The 15,727-nt window shown below is 44.2% G+C and overlaps 1 protein-coding gene across 3 annotated transcripts in view; it reads left to right on the top strand.

Moving 5' to 3' along the window:
- Window positions 1-15,727, top strand: part of SLIT3 (slit guidance ligand 3) — a 764,694-nt gene that overhangs the window by 99,465 nt on the left and 649,502 nt on the right. For all 3 annotated transcript variants that reach the window (XM_061393171.1, XM_061393168.1, XM_061393169.1), the window contains exons 2-3: window positions 1,712-1,783; window positions 11,084-11,155. Coding sequence is in view for 2 of the 3 variants with exons in the window: in XM_061393168.1 (XP_061249152.1) it covers window positions 1,712-1,783; window positions 11,084-11,155 (144 nt within the window). In the remaining variant the exon portion in view is untranslated. The remainder of the gene's footprint in view (window positions 1-1,711; window positions 1,784-11,083; window positions 11,156-15,727) is intronic.

Here is a 15,727-nt window from a genome sequence, read left to right as displayed (position 1 = left end):
GTCACAAAGAATCGGACATGATTGAGCGACTAAGCATAGCACAGCACATGATTCTTTAAATTAGAAGAGTAATCCCTCCTCAAACTTGATTTTTCCTTATACAAAGTGCTAGAATATGAAAATTGTTTCCCTTGTCACTTTATGCAACTTGAGAACTCACTGGTCTTTCTGAGGCATAATAGCAAGATTTAGAACCTGACTAGGAGAAAAAAAGAATTCATGAATATATGGATGGGATCTGCCACTGGGAAAATGGCTTCTCAGTACCTGAGTGTTCTGGAGGGATGCAAAGCCAATTTATAAATACCTTGTTGAGATTCCAACTTGGCCAAAATCCTGAAAAGTTTCTCATCAGTAAGGCATGGTAAATAAGAATTAATTGCTCAGGCTTCATTATTAAGAACTGTAACATATTATCCATGGTCTTTTTTAAAAAAATCCTATCTTCTTAGATAATTTTAGTGGACACGATATTTATACGATTGTTAACAGGTTCATTCTTGACTTTGACTTTTCCCTAATCTTGGTTTTCTGCCACCTAAGGGGCCTCCTTCTCCCTGACACCAATACTACATAATGCTTGGAGCTCTTCCATGGTACATTCTTCTCTTTGGGACCTTTTTCAGGAGCTTCAGCCTACAAGCTGGGGCCAGAGTAGTCCATGTAGCTGTCTTTACCTGTTGTTTGAGATTACTTTTGCCAGGCATATGTTCTGCTATGTTGGGTTATGGAGTTAAATGAGATATGGTCTTTGCCCTCAGAGAGTCTGCAGATTAGCTGGCAAATCAGCAAGTACCTGGATGGGTACCAAAGTAGTCAAGATTCTTTTGATTTCAGGTGATAGAAAATTCAATTCAAACTGATTTAGGACAAAATATAAGGGAGAAAAGATAGATTGGCTCACATAATCTCAAAATACAGAGGGATCTGGTATCAGGCATGGGTGGATCCAGCTACTCACAGGATAAGCACCAGGAACCAGGCTCTTTTCATCTGCATCTGGAAAGTTCTCTCTTCATGGTACAGCTCAATGGCTTCTGGCAGCTGCAGTGGAGAGAAAGCTATTGGGAATTTGAGTCACACATGTACTTCTGAAACAGTTACTGTGGTCACAGGGAGTTAATATGCTTGTAAGCCTGGCCTGGATCAAGTGCCCATCCTTAGAGCTGGGAAGAGGGATCAGCCTCACTTGTATTATATCAGGGCCGGGAAGCTTCCAAAGAAAAATTTGTTATCTGAAGAAGGGGCAACAGAAGCCAGGCAGCTGAACATACCAGGCTCTACTGCGTACATAATGGCTGCTACTGCTGCTAAGTCGCTTCAGTCGTGCCCGGCTCTGTGCGACCCATAGACGGCAGCCCACCAGGCTCCCCTGACCCTGGGATTCTCCAGGCAAGAACACTGGAGTGGGCTGCCATTTCCTTCTCCAATGCATGAAAGTGAAAAGTGAAAGTGAAGTCGCTCAGTCGTGTCCAACTCTTAGCGACCCTGTGGACTGCAGCCTACCAGGCTCCTCCGTCCATGGGATTTTCCAGGCAAGAGTACATAATGGCTAGCTTACTCCATACAGTGTCCTTCAGCCTGGTTGGGCATGCTCTAGGGAATATCATTAATCATTGAAAGTGCCTTCCTCCAGCCTGAGCCAGTCTGGGTTAAATCGACCATAATTGTAACCTGCAAAAAACTGACCCAAATTTGTTCTCTATTGCAGTGACCTGGACAGAAATAATATCACTAGGATCACCAAGACGGATTTTGCTGGACTTAAGAACCTCCGCGTCTTGTAAGTAGCATGAGGCTCTCCAGTGCATTTTCACCCTCAGCTCTTCAGCCTCGTGAAATGTCCCACTGCCCTGACATCACACCTTCCAGCGCTGGGCAACTAGAACTCAGCCTTCTGCAGCAGAAAGCCCTGCGTTGCATACCCGGGTTTCCTTCCTCAGCTGTCTCGTTCTGTGTCTCTGTGCTGTGGGCTGGACTAGACTGATGGAAGAAGTCTGTTCTAGTGACAGGGAAAACAGAAGGCGATCCATGAATAAACCATTGTGCCCAGCTTTTAGGATGGCAGCAGGGTCATGTTGGCTCACCATGCTTCCCTTCTGTAGAGGTTATGATGTCTTCTCCAGCCTGTGCATTAAAGAGCAAACCCTTGTCTATGTTCTGAAGTTGCGAGGACTAAGTGGAACAACACATACCTCTTTAGCACGACACCTGGAAAAAGGGAAGTACTAAAAAGAAACATGAGCTCTTCCCGAAAAAAGGAAAAAAAATGTAACGGGTGCATAGAGAATGGAAAAAGTAAGAATTCATTGACTTTTAAGTAGATTTAAGGAAATTGTGAGTAAATTAGAATTAATCAACAACTGTTCTTATTTTGATATTTTTAGAATAATTAATACAGTATAACCAGAATGTTGTTGATCCAAAAATAGCTATAATGTAGCCATAAAACTTCAACTTACTACATGAATTTCAACAACTGAAAATATCTGCACATAGAAGAATAGGCTCTCAAAACTTATCCTAGGACTTCCGTTTCGTTGAATACATTGTCCAGTGATAAACAGAAGAAGGCCGACCATATATTAACCTCCTTATCTCATGTCTTTTATCATCATCTTATTAAAGTGGGCATTTTTTACTGTTCTGTTACTTGATATAAGACCAATTATTATTTTATGTAAGAGTATTACACTAATTTTAAATTGGACATTTTGTTAGGATAATTCAACAAAGCTTTCTGTTTTATTAAATGCTTTCTGGGCTTTCCTGCAATAGATTTATAAATTTTTCATGCTGAAAAGAAAAAAAAACATCAGTCTGGACAAAAGTTATTTATCTTGTTGCTTAATGGAGAGAAGGGGAGGAAGGAGTGGGGAGTCAGACAGGGTCAGGGCACTTACTGAACACCTGCAGCTGCACAGACAGGTAGGAAGACTTGAGATGGACACTGCTGCAGCGGGGGAGCAAGAAATGTTAGGCCTCATTGCTGAATGTCGGACACTTTCACCCACCCCTAAATATGAATGATAAGAAGCTACCTAAATGCATGTCCACTGATGGATCTCAGATGATCAGAAGTACCAGAGAAGAGCCATTGGACCTCTTTCCTTCCTGACTCAGAAGGTGATTTTGACCTGTAAGTGAGGTTCCAGACCAAGAGTGCAGCCTGATGTTTGTTATGTCCTGGAATCTTTACTGGCAGATTTTTACTAGAAGTTGTAGCTAAAGTCTTGGTATCTAAAGCCACCTCGTTCTTTTTACTACCAGCCCTTAATACAGTGCATTTTATTCTACAGGCCAGAAATAGTAGGTTCTGGTCCTGACTTGGAATTTACTACCCACGTGACCTTGAGCAGATCACTGTACGCTTCTGGGCCTCAGTTTTCTTGTCTGTAAACTAGGGAGTGAATAGTGTATTAGTTTTTGAGGGCTGCTGTTACAAAGTCTGTCAGTCATGCCCCACTCTTTGCAACCCCATAGACTGTAGCCCTCCAGTCTCCTCTGTCCGTGGGACTCTCCAGGCAAGAATACTGGAGTGGGTTGCCATGCCCTTCTCCAGGGGATCTTCCCGACTCAGGGATCGAATCCATGTCTCCTGCATTGCAGGCAGATTCTTTACTGTCTGAGCCACCAGGGAAGCACCATATACTAGGTGACTTAAACAACAGAAGTTTACGGTCTCACATTTCTGGAGATGAGAAGTCCAAAATCAAGGTGCTGGCAGAGTAAGCTTCTGTCATGGACTGTGGAGGAAGGGTCTAGTGTGGCCTCTCTTCTAACGTCTGGTGGCCTTAGGAGTTTTCTGGCTTTGAGACAGTTGTTTCCAGGTCTCTCCACATTGTCTTCCCTTTATGCATGTCTATCTCTGTGGCCAAATTTCTCCTTTGTATAAGGATACTTGTCAGATTGGATTAGGGTTCATCCTAATGACCTAACTTTTTTTTTTTTTAATTTAATTTTATTTTTAAACTTTACAATATTGTATTAGTTTTGCCAAACATCGAAATGAATCCGCCACGGGTATACCCGTGTTCCCCATCCTGAATCCTCCTCCCTCCTCCCCACCCCCACCCTCCCTCTGGGTCGTCCCAGTGCACCAGCCCCAAGCATCCAGTACCGTGCATCAAACCTGGACTGGTGACTCGTTTCATACATGATATTATACAGGTTTCAATGCTATTCTCCCAAATCTCCCCACCCTCTCCCTCTCCCACAGAGTCCATAAGACTGATCTATACATCACTGTCTCTTTTGCTGTCTCTTACACAGGGTTATTGTTACCATCTTTCTAAATTCCATATATATGTGTTAGTATACTGTATTGGTGTTTTTCTTTCTGGCTTACTTCACTCTGTATAATAGGTTCCAGTTTCATCCATCTCATTAGAACTGATTCAAATGTATTCTTTTTAATGGCTGAGTAATACTCCATTGTGTATATGTACCACTGCTTTCTTATCCATTCATCTGCTGATGTACATCTAGGTTGCTTCCATGTCCTGGCTATTATAAACAGTGCTGCGATGAACATTGGGGTACACGTGTCTCTTTCCCTTCTGGTTTCCTCAGTGTGTATGCCCAGCAGTGGGGTTGCTGGATCATAAGGCAGTTCTATTTCCAGTTTTTTAAGGAATCTCCACACTGTTCTCCATAGTGGCTGTACTAGTTTGCATTCCCACCAACAGTGTAAGAGGGTTCCCTTTTCTCCACACCCTCTCCAGCATTTATTGCTTGTAGACTTATGGATTGCAGCCATTCTGACTGGCGTGAAATGGTACCTCATAGTGGTTTTGATTTGCATTTCTCTGACAATGAGTGATGTTGAGCATCTTTTCATGTGTTTGTTAGCCATCTGTATGTCTTCTTTGGAGAAATGTCTATTTAGTTCTTTGGCCCATTGGCCACGCCATGCCCCCTGCCTTGGAAGCACGGAGTCCTAACCACTGGACCGCCAGGGCAATCATGTAATGACCTCATTTTAACTTGACTACTCAGTAAAGACCCTGTATCCAAATAAGGCCACATTCTGATTTATTGGAAATTAAGTCTTCAACATATGAATTTGGGGAACATACAGTTTGACTCATAAGTAGTTAGAAGTCCTAACCCTCGTAATACCTTATGGTTTTGATGTATTCGTAAACAGTCTGTTTATTCTCACTGAAGCCTGTGGAACATCACTTGCATTGTTTTTTCATGTTTTCCTGATTGAGAAGTAAATATGATGATGATAATAACTGATGTATCTATGATGCCTTCCACAGACTAAGCTCTGTTACATAGTTACTAATGCTTATCTGCCCAGAGGAAACAGAGGCACAGATAGCTTAAGTGGTCCCAACTCTGCAGAGCAGGGAACGGAAGGAGGGGGACTCAGAAGCCAGAATGTGTGCTTTCTAACCTCCATGCAGTGCCTCTGTTCGTTTATGTTATAGAAAGTTCGGGAAACCAGCAAGGTAATAGCCTAGCCATTTATAAATGCAGCATTGGCATGCAGGTGACTGAGCCGAGCTCCCCCGAGCACCAGGGGGCGGGGTGCTGGGACCCAAGCACTGGGCCTCCAGCTAGCAGGTACTGCTCCCTCCACATGTTCTCTGGCCTTGGGCCAGTATACCATCCTCCCACCATCCCCGGGGGGGAAGGCCCTACCCTCTGCCAAGTCTTTCTTTTGCCCCAAGCAGTCATGTGTCTGTCAAATGACTGGCAGCTCTGACAAGTGTGTGGATCAGAATTGAGATTGGGATAAAGGTGGGGGAGTTTCATGGCTCAGTGTTAAGGTGATTTTTATTAAAGAGGTATAGGCAGTAAACTGCTGATTCCAGATCATTTACCAGCTTAAAGAAGAGACATTCCTCTATTTTTTCCATTTCTTTCTCTTGCATCTGTGGGAGATTTCCTTTCATACAAGTCAGAAATCACAGCTAATGCTTCATTTTTCTAACAAAGTCAAAAATAATGCTTTGATTTTCTTACCATTACATCAGAAAGATGTAATAAAAATTCCAATTTCCATATCTGCTGTCTGCAAATAGAAAGTTTAAAATAATCACAAAAGATCATATTAATATCCTCTGGATGATCTACAAGTTTCCTTTGACCACAGTTTATCTTTGCAGTTAATTGGTACATTCTTCTTATTTTGATAAGCTGTGCCAAAATCCCCCCCTCCCCTCACCTCCTAGACTCTGTTAATGCACTGTGTTTCATTATCTTCCTTAGCAGCTCAAAGACAATCCATTCAAGTGGCCCTTTATTAGTGTGAAAGAATCTGCTGCGTGGAATAGCTGAAATGTTTTCTAACTCACACCAATAAAATATCCTGACGTTTAAACCATATTTCCTCTCAATCTATTCTTTTTAGCTGAGTAACCTAGACAACTATCTTTTTTGAAAAACTTTCATCACACCTTGGCATATTCCCTGTATCTGTTTCTTATTTACAGTTTATTGTGAGCCAGAAAAGACTCAATCGTCTTGAATAATTTGAGCCTACCATCCATTTCCATGCAGAACTGTTAATAGAGTGCAGGTGAATGGACGAAAGCAGATAAAATGGAGATTGGGGAACTTTGGCTTCATCTAGAGGCAATTTTCCCCAAAAAAGTATGTTCAAGGAGAAGATACAAGCATTGCCTATAACAGTTGTTTCCTCCAAGGGGCGGGAATAGGCAAAGGTCTCTTCTGGTGTTATCAATTATATTCTCTTTCTTAGTAGTCTGTTGCAAGAGCTCTGCTATGCCCACAATGTGGGAACCAGCTTTATCCCAAATGGGGTTAATAAAATAGTTAAACTCCACCCCAGCCATCATCACGTGGGGGCAATTTCCGATTCTGATCCAATGTTAAAACTAAAAAAATAACAATGCCGAAAGAGCCGGAGATGAACACAACCCGTGTCCCTCTTATTCAGAACAGATTCAAGCCACAGTCAGCCCTTCTGGGTGTCCAGCCTTGCCTGGATCCCCTGGCTCCTGTAGCTGGTCAGGGAAATGAGAGTGATAGCAACGGTTAGTGCGCTCTCCTCAACTGCCTGGAAGTCTAGGCAGGAGGTTCGCAGCACACTCCTTCAGTGATTCATTGATTCATCACACCTTGGTTATTTATTGAGCCTTTAAAAACCAGGTACTAGGCTGGATCCTGAAAGGTCTAGGAAGAAGGTCCAGAAGAGGCCCAAACTACCTTACCACTCAGGATCCCAGGAGGACACAGGAGGAGAGATCAATGAAGATTTGTTTGCAAAACTGTGGGTGAGGTTAAGAGAAACCAGGATGAGTTGGTGCAGCTCCCTGGGGCTAGCAGCCATCACTAGCATCCTTTGAGCCTCAAGGAACAGTGGGAGGAAGTGGTTACCTGAGCCCTGCAAAGGAAGGACTGCCAGTTAGCACTTGGGCTCTTAGGTAGAGAAACACAGTCAACTTGGAATGATCTGGCTGAGGGGGAGTTGGAATCAATCTCCCCACCTCCCTCACTCTTCTTCCAGCCACTCATCTCCTTCCTCTGGCTGAACCCCATAGGTAACCCAGAGTCAAGGACGCTTCTCGATGAAGACAGTATAGTAAGTTTGCTGCTGCCGCTGCTAAGTCGCTTCAGTCATGTCCGACTCTGTGCGACCCCATAGACGGCAGCCCACCAGGCTGTCCCATCCCTGGGATTCACCGGGCAAGAACACTGGAGTGGGTTGCCATTTCCTTCTCCAAGTGAGTTATCCACTCCCCTACATAAGAACAAGTTCTGTTCCAAGAGCACGTTTGTAAGCCCTGCTTGTGCTTCCCAGGTGGTGCTGGTGATAAAGAACCTGCTTGCTGGGACTTTCCTGGTCAGTGGCCGAGACTCTGCACTCCCAATGCTGGTAGCCCGGGTTCGATCCCTGGTCAGGGAACTAGATCCCATATGCCACATGCCTTAACTAAGACCCAGCACAGCCAAGTAAATGAAAAGAAAAAGAACCCGCCTGCCAGTGCAGGAGAGGTAGACACTCAGCTTCAATCTGTGGACTGGGAAGATGCCCTGGAGGAGGGCGTGGCAACCCACTCCAGTGCTCTTGCCTGGAGAATCCCATGGACAGAGGTGCCTGGTGGGCTATAGTCCGTAGGGTGGCAGAGTCGGACACAACTGAAGTGGCCTAGCACACACCAACAAAGTTGGTCTAGGTACCCAACTAACAGAATCAGCTATATAGTACTGCACTGTAATAGGTTTATAATAGTTTTCACACAAATAATACATGACAGACAAAAAATAAAGAAAACATGTTTAATCTTACAGTATACTCCTTGAAAAGCACAGTGTACAGTGCAGCATCTGGCATACAGCGACTGGCATCAGGTGAACGAGCAAGAAGAGTTACTGACGGGAAGAGGGAGAGGAGGGGGATGGTAGAGCTGGAGGACCATCGGCAACAGGAGGTGGAGGGCACGCTGCCGTTTCACTCCCGCCTCATGTGACTGGACATACGAACACATGTCCGCACGTTTGAAAGTTTACAACTTGAAGGTTTGTGTGTAGAGAACTTACTGTAAAACTGAGCCTGCTAGGGCGTGACCAGGGAGGAGAAGGGGTAGGTATCCAACCGTCTCTTCTAGTTCCCTCTCTGAAATAAACTGGTAGTGTTAGAGTAATTAGGACAGAACTAAGAGATTCCTCATGGGAGGTTGGAGTTAGACTCCTTTAGAAACCCTGAGGGAACGTGACACTCAGCCACCTTAGTGTTGCTCCTTGTAACGACTGAGAGGTAGTGACAGCAGACTCGGTGATGGATTGATTGACAGTAAAAGCCCAGCTGGACAAACCCTCGGTAACTCACACTGCACTGGTCCCCGTTTAGCCAGAGGCGCTAGTGAGTCTATTAGTATTCCAAGGCCCTCCTTGCCGTGTGGCAGGATGGGAAAGAAAGAGAAGGGAAGGAAAAGAACATTTATTAAGCCTCTGATTGTACTCCAGATCCTGGGCAAGATCATTTATACACTTTTTCCACTTTTAATCTCACAAGGACTTTGTGTGTGTGTGTGATTTTACAAATGAGGAAGCTGAGTCTCTGAGAGGTTGACTAGACAGTCCAGTATCACACCTTCAGTTAGTGAAAAAGCTGGAAAGGGATTCTCAACCAAATTTGAGAAGCACACCAGACTGGGAGGGAGAGCATACCATGTGGCATTATATGCATAATTTCTCCTCAGACGAGTCTAAGCTTAGCCTTTCTACTCCTTGGAGCCCATGCATTTTAAGCAAGGAGCCTATATGAGGCCAGCCTACAGGGTCAGGAATAACATCAATGTGTGAATCCCAGTGGATGAGGATTCTGGCCAGCTGTTCGTGTGCTGTGCTGTGCTTTGTCACTCAGTTGTGTCTGACTGTTTGTGACCCCATGGACTGTAGCCCGCCAGGCTCCTCTGTCCTTGGGGATTCTCCATGCAAGAATACTGGAGTGGGTAGCCTTTCCCTTTTCCAGGGGATCTTCCCAACCCAGGGATCAAACCCAGGTCTCCTGCATTGCAGGCAGATTCTTTACAGTCTGAACCACCAGGGAAGCCAAGGAATACTGGAGTGGGTAGCTGATCCCTTCTCCAGGGGATCTTCCCCAACCCAGGAATCAAACTGGGGTCTCCTGCATTGCAGGCGGATTGTTTACCAGCTGAGCTACAAGGGAAGCCCCAGCTGTTCAAATTGGAAAATATAAGCTGATTTTCCTAAAAGGGTTTCTTTTGTAGGGTGTGTATATGTGTGTATGCTATCCTGAATTTTAATTGTTTGCAACAATTTCACAAACATGTAAAATATCATTGAACCCAAAGCAAATAGCTCCATCACTCTGGTAGTCAGAAACTTCATGTGTCCTGGACTAGCCTTCTCTTTGATGTAAAATCAGTGTGTGCCCAAGGTCCTCTTGAGTGTTTTATTCATACACTAAGTCTGTGAAGTGGCTGCTGTGCTGGGAACCTGTGTTAGGGCTGGGACTGTGAAGATGAACGGCAGACCTTACCTTCTTTGTTCTTAGGCATTGTGAGGAAGATTACTTGGAAATAAACACAAAGCCCTGAGTGTTAAGCCTGAGAAGTGCAGAGGGTTATGAAATATCTCAGAGGTGGAGGGCTGGCATGCATGGAGTCATTTTTGAAGTGAAAACCAAGCTTCTCCAAGGCTATTCTTCCTTCCTTCTGCTTCTCCTTCAGGTGCCTCAGGGCGCCTCTCCTTCTGCCTCATCCAGAGGAACATACAGCCCTTTGAAAACTCTCACCTTCCAAAGAAACATCTTCAGCCACAATTGCATCCTCGCGAAGTCCCATTCGACCACCAGGGGCAGCTGTGGATGGAAAGAGCAGCCTCATCTCTTCTCTTCCCTACTGTTCAGCTAATTCATTTTAAGCTGCCTTTTTTTTTTTTTTTTTTAAGTTTAGGGGAACAAATGTTTCATTGTACATTCAATTCTCAGGATATGCCACATGCATGAATCAAACTTTTAATCATCTGCATGAAGGGCTTTGGAGATGGGTAGAGTTCGTGACTGGGGAGACCTAGCTTTTGTGACCATCGCCTTCACGTTGGGAGCAGACGGGCCCGGGGCAGGTGGACTTCCTGGCACAGGGAGGCACCGGAGGCACACCCAACGGTAGCTTCAGCCTTTCTTCGAGGTGACCCAGAGACGAAGTGAGCAGAGAAAGCCCTTTCAATGAAGTATTTTTGAATCTTCGGAGGAGGGAGCTCCGAGGGAAGAGATGCTGAATATATGTGTGTTTTTTTTTTTTTTTTTTTTATAAGAAGCAGCTTTTACCTCTTCTTTTTCTGTATAACATCCTGCAGTGCTTAGAGAGGGGAGGACATTTGCTGAGAACATTCTTAAAATAGAGGCATGGAAACCAATCTGTCAGGTAGAAGTGTGCAGGCGGCGAAACCCTGGTTACCGTGGCACCAAGCTGGGATGTGAAGTATCTTGTCCCACCAGACTGATCCCGGCTGCGGGGGAGGGGTGGGCATCAGAGGGTCACGGGAGGGGCTGAGTGACCATGCCCACATGGCCCTAAGCCTAGTACGAGAATCCGTGAGCCTCGTTCTTCCTTGACCAATGCTACCTCTTTGGTTCCAGGCATCTGGAAGACAACCAGGTCAGCGTCATCGAGAGAGGTGCCTTCCAGGATCTGAAGCAGCTGGAGCGATTGTAAGTACACACAGCCCCCTTTCTTGAAAAGCCTTATTTGTTTGTAAATTGGCTTCATTGTGGCCTCTCTAAGGAAAAAAAAAAAAAAGAAGAAGCTCCAATGTTTAATAAAATGTTTGCTATTATATTTAGAGCATATTGGATGCCTGCTAAAGAGACACTGAGATCCACTTAATCTTTTTTTTCTTTAAAAGATGCTAGAATTGGCATCTGGAGCTTGTTCTTCTGCCTCCTGGCCTTGAGCTGTCTCTGGGTAGCTGTGCGTGGGGCTGGTTCCTGCCCAAGCCTCAGCCTTCCCTCTAGTGGGTGAAGAAGTTCATTGAATATATGTGTGGGATAACCACAGTTGGTTATCCCTGCCGTGGAGACCAGCATCAGATGCTCCCTGTTCCTGTGCAGGGGGGCAGGCTCCCTCCTCAGGCCCTGTCTTTCAGGCCTCTCTGTCCCCCTAACCTGGGAGAAGACGGACAGGCGGGGTGGGCCTGCGCCTCCTCTGAGGGAGCATCAGCCCATGTCAGGAAGCCCCCATACTTCCAGGAGAGATTGTGTTGCCAGTGGTTTAAAAATAGCCCACTGTTCTGACTCTGTCAGAGGGAGAGAATGAAAGGGAGTGGAGATGGGAGATGGATGGAGCCTCCATTTGTTCTGTTAATGCTTTTGCAGAAAACTCTTGGGTCACCGTGATGAGGAGTCTCCTCAGATAGTTGAGTGGGCAGCCTCACCTTTCCTTGGTTAATCACATCTGGCAGCTCATAGCATCTGGATATTTGCTTTGTGCCGTTGGAGAGGGGATTGTCCCCAAGAGCACTCAGTCGCGCTGGTGGGCGGCTCTTTCTATGCTTCCTTCTGTATCCCGGTTGACCTGATATTTCAGCCTCCTTCTTCATTCAGGGGGCGAGGCTGTAGCAGCTCACTGCTCCTCCAACTTACCTGGAAGGATGTTCCCAATTTACCTGTCTTGTCTCTAGCGATGGGCCTGCCAACAACTGGTTAGCTTTGTGATTTGCCTTCTTTTCCCTTGGAGTCATTCTATGTGGGGTGACCTGAGAAAGGGAAGGGACATTACCCAGCAAAATCCTTACTCCCCACTCTGTGGTATGAACTGTCTCATTCATTGTTTTCCTTCCAGGTCAAAGGTCAACATATGTTCCACTGTTGTTGGTTTGAAAATAGGACATTAATTTCTTACAAGGGAAAATAGATTAAAAAAAAAAAAAAAGAATGTTGCCACTGTTTATACCTTTGACAGTGACAGTGTTAGTCGCTCAGTTGTGTCCAACTCTTTGTGACCCCACGGACTGTAGCTCACCACCTCTTCTGTCCATGGAATTCTCCTGGCAAGAATACTGGAGTGAGTTGCCATTCCCTTCTCCAGGGCATCTTCCTGACCCAGGGATCAAACGCAGGTCTCCTGCATTCCAGACAAATTCTCTACTGTCTTAGCCACCAGGGCTTCATTTCTTAAAATTTTAACTCTTCTCCTTATTTAGACCAAGGAAAAAAATAAAGTATTTGTTGAACTTGCTTCCTTTGTATGAAGTACTCAACGTTTATATGGATGAATAAATACAAAATCCTTTGTCATGAGGCCACTTCTTGCTTATTCTTCTGATTAGAAGTGTAAATAAATTCCCAATTCATTAATTTCATGGTTGCTGGGAAGGAACTAATAGAGTACTTTGGACATGCTGGGAATTGGGCCAGTACATTACGTACTATCTGTTATTGTATCCCCACAAAATTCCTGTGAGGTGTGATTACCCTCATTGTGTAGATGAAGAAACAGAGGCTGAGGGCGATGAAGCCAAAGGATTGCGAGAGGGAGCCAAGATTCAAAGCCACATCTGTCTGACATCAAAGCCCACCTCCTTTCATATTTCTGTGCTGCAGACATGAGATGAAGTGTGATCTTTAGCAATGGCCCTGCAAACAGCCTCTCACATACCCACTGAACTCTGGGGAATATCGGTGGAATAGTCTAGAAAAAGGCACTTTTCTTTGGCTTGGTGAGTATGGCTGAAATATCTTGCATGTCTGGGGGACTAAGAGGATTACAGTTGTAGGGTAAGCCTGGCTGTTTCTCTCCTTTGCTGTATTAGGAAGGTCATCTAGCTGTTGTACTAGATAAACACTCAAATTTCACAGCTTTACAGGGTGGAAGTTTACTTCTCATTCATAGCAAACCCAGTGTGGGCATTCCTGGTTGCTGGGCTTTGCTCCTCCAAGGGGAGACTTCAAGACAAGGACTCCTTCTGCTTCTCCACTCTGCCATTTCTAAATCTTGGCTTCTGAGGTACCATTATTTGTCTGCATCAAGCCACTGGACGGGAAAACAGTAGGGAAGACTGCGAGTGGGAGGTTTACATGGGAAAGAACTGGAAAGACTACATATTACTTCTGCTGTTAGATGCCTTGGGTTGAAACTCAGCCACATGGCCACAGGGAAGGCTGAGAAAACTGTTGAGCTATACGTGCTGTAAGTAGGAGAAACAGGCTTAGCGAACAGCAGATCATCTCTGACTTCTGTTGCAAATGAGTGGAAAAACACTTGGTCAAGAAGAAGAGTGGAAGTAGAGGCAGCTGGACTAGTATGCACAGCTGGACGGGCTCCCTCACTGAAGGCCTTTCAGCATCGGGGTGTGTGTGTGTGTGTGTGTGTGTGTGTGTGTGAGAGAGAGAGAGAGAGAGATGGCTAGTGCGTCTTGACTAGTGATGATCAGGTTTGGGATGTCCAGTCTGCCCCCAGTGTATTTGCTGTTAATAACGGAAGAGGCAGATGGCTGCTTGTGCCATCGCATCCCTAGTCTTTGAAAGGAAGTGAAAGTCAAGTGTTTGTTGCTCAGTCATGTCCGACTCTTTGTGACCTAATGGGCTGTAGCCCACCAGGCTCTTCTGGTGTCCGTGGGATTTTCCCGCAAGAATACTTGGAATCCACTGAAGTGGATTTCCCATTCCCTTCTCCAGGGGATCTTCCCAACTGCTGGCTTAATTTACCTCTGTCTCTGTATTTCATAGTAGAATAATCTTTATGGATCATACTCTAAAAAGGAGGCTGAAAATTGTAACATTTTTGTAATGTTTATTTTCATTTGAGATGGTCATTATTGGTGTCATCTCTTTCAGGGATTATGGGGAAAAGGGAGAGAATTCTATCCTTCAGGTCTCTGCTGAGAGGAATTCTCTCTTTCTCCATGAAGACCCTTGCCCAGATTCAGTGAGGTGCTCCTTCCCTCATGACTACACATGTTGGCCCGTATCATAGCCTTTATGCCATATTTCAATTTCTTATTTGCCTGATTGTCTATCCCCAGAACTATGAGTATGTTGAATGAGGAATTGCATTCCATCTAACTGTTACTCTCAAAGCCTTGTGCAAAGCATGATACTAATAGTAAACACTTGTAGTGCTTACTCATCAAATATAGTGGTTTTGAACTGGGACCAGTTTTTCCTGCCAGAGGACCCCTGGCGATGTCTGGAGACGTCCTTCCTTATTACAACTGCAGGATGCTGACAACATATAATGACTAGAAGTCAGGAGTTCTGCTGAACAACCTACAATGTATAGAACAGCTCCCAGAACAAAGAATTACCCAGCCCAAAATGTTGTTACTGCTGAGATTGAGAATCTCTCTTCTTTCCCTGTTATGCATTAGATGCCATTTTAGTAATGATATAGGCCATCTTATTTAATCCATATAACATTATGAGGTTAGAATGATCACATTCCTGATGTGAAAAAACATAAAATTCAAAGCATTGACTAAATATGCTTATTCTAAATCTAATAGCTAGAGCTTGCTTCTGATTTTGAGGAAGTATACAGGATAGGGGAGCAAGTTTTTAAATAAACCCAGGAGAAAACAAGTAAATCCTGTGAACATTCTACAAGATAACTGCCCTGATCTGTTCAAAAAGTCAGTGTTATGAAGGAGATGGGATTTGACTGTTCTACGTTAGAAGCAGCTTAGGGTAGAAAAAGTAGTACAAAAATTGGGAAGGTCAATGGAGTTTAAGTGTTTGAAGATCTTTGAATTATGCAGAAAGTGATAGTGGTGCTGATGTTTATTGCTTTATTAAATGAAGGATGCATATTAAAATCTGTAAGATAGCTATTAAAAAGGCTAGTTAAAAAATATAACTTAGTAGGGGGAGAAATGATACCAAAAAATGTGGCTAATTCAAATAAGGGATAAAGGGAAAGAAAAAGGGACACAGAATAAAATGAGACAAAGAAAACAAATATTAAGATGATGTATTTAAATATAAATATATCATGATTATTTTGTATGACAATGATTAATACTTTAAAAGACACAGATTGTCAGGATGGATTAAAAGAAAACAATAATTATGTGATTCTTCTAAAAGAGGAACATTAGGCAAAAAGAGAGAGAAAAGTGAAAGTGAGAGGATAGACAATGACCCTGTGAGGACACTAACCAGTAGAAGGCTGAGGTGGCTAAGTTAACACAGATGAAATGAACTTCACAACAAGAAACATGAATGGAGGTACAGAGGGATGTTTCATAATGATAAAGGAGTGAATCAATCAGGAAGGCGCAGCAGACC

Source organism: Bos javanicus, chromosome 20 (genome assembly GCF_032452875.1).
Source record: "Bos javanicus breed banteng chromosome 20, ARS-OSU_banteng_1.0, whole genome shotgun sequence".
Taxonomy (NCBI): domain Eukaryota; kingdom Metazoa; phylum Chordata; class Mammalia; order Artiodactyla; family Bovidae; genus Bos; species Bos javanicus.
The sequence above is the reverse complement of the archived record's forward strand: the minus strand, read 5'-3'. Positions and strand labels throughout refer to the sequence as shown.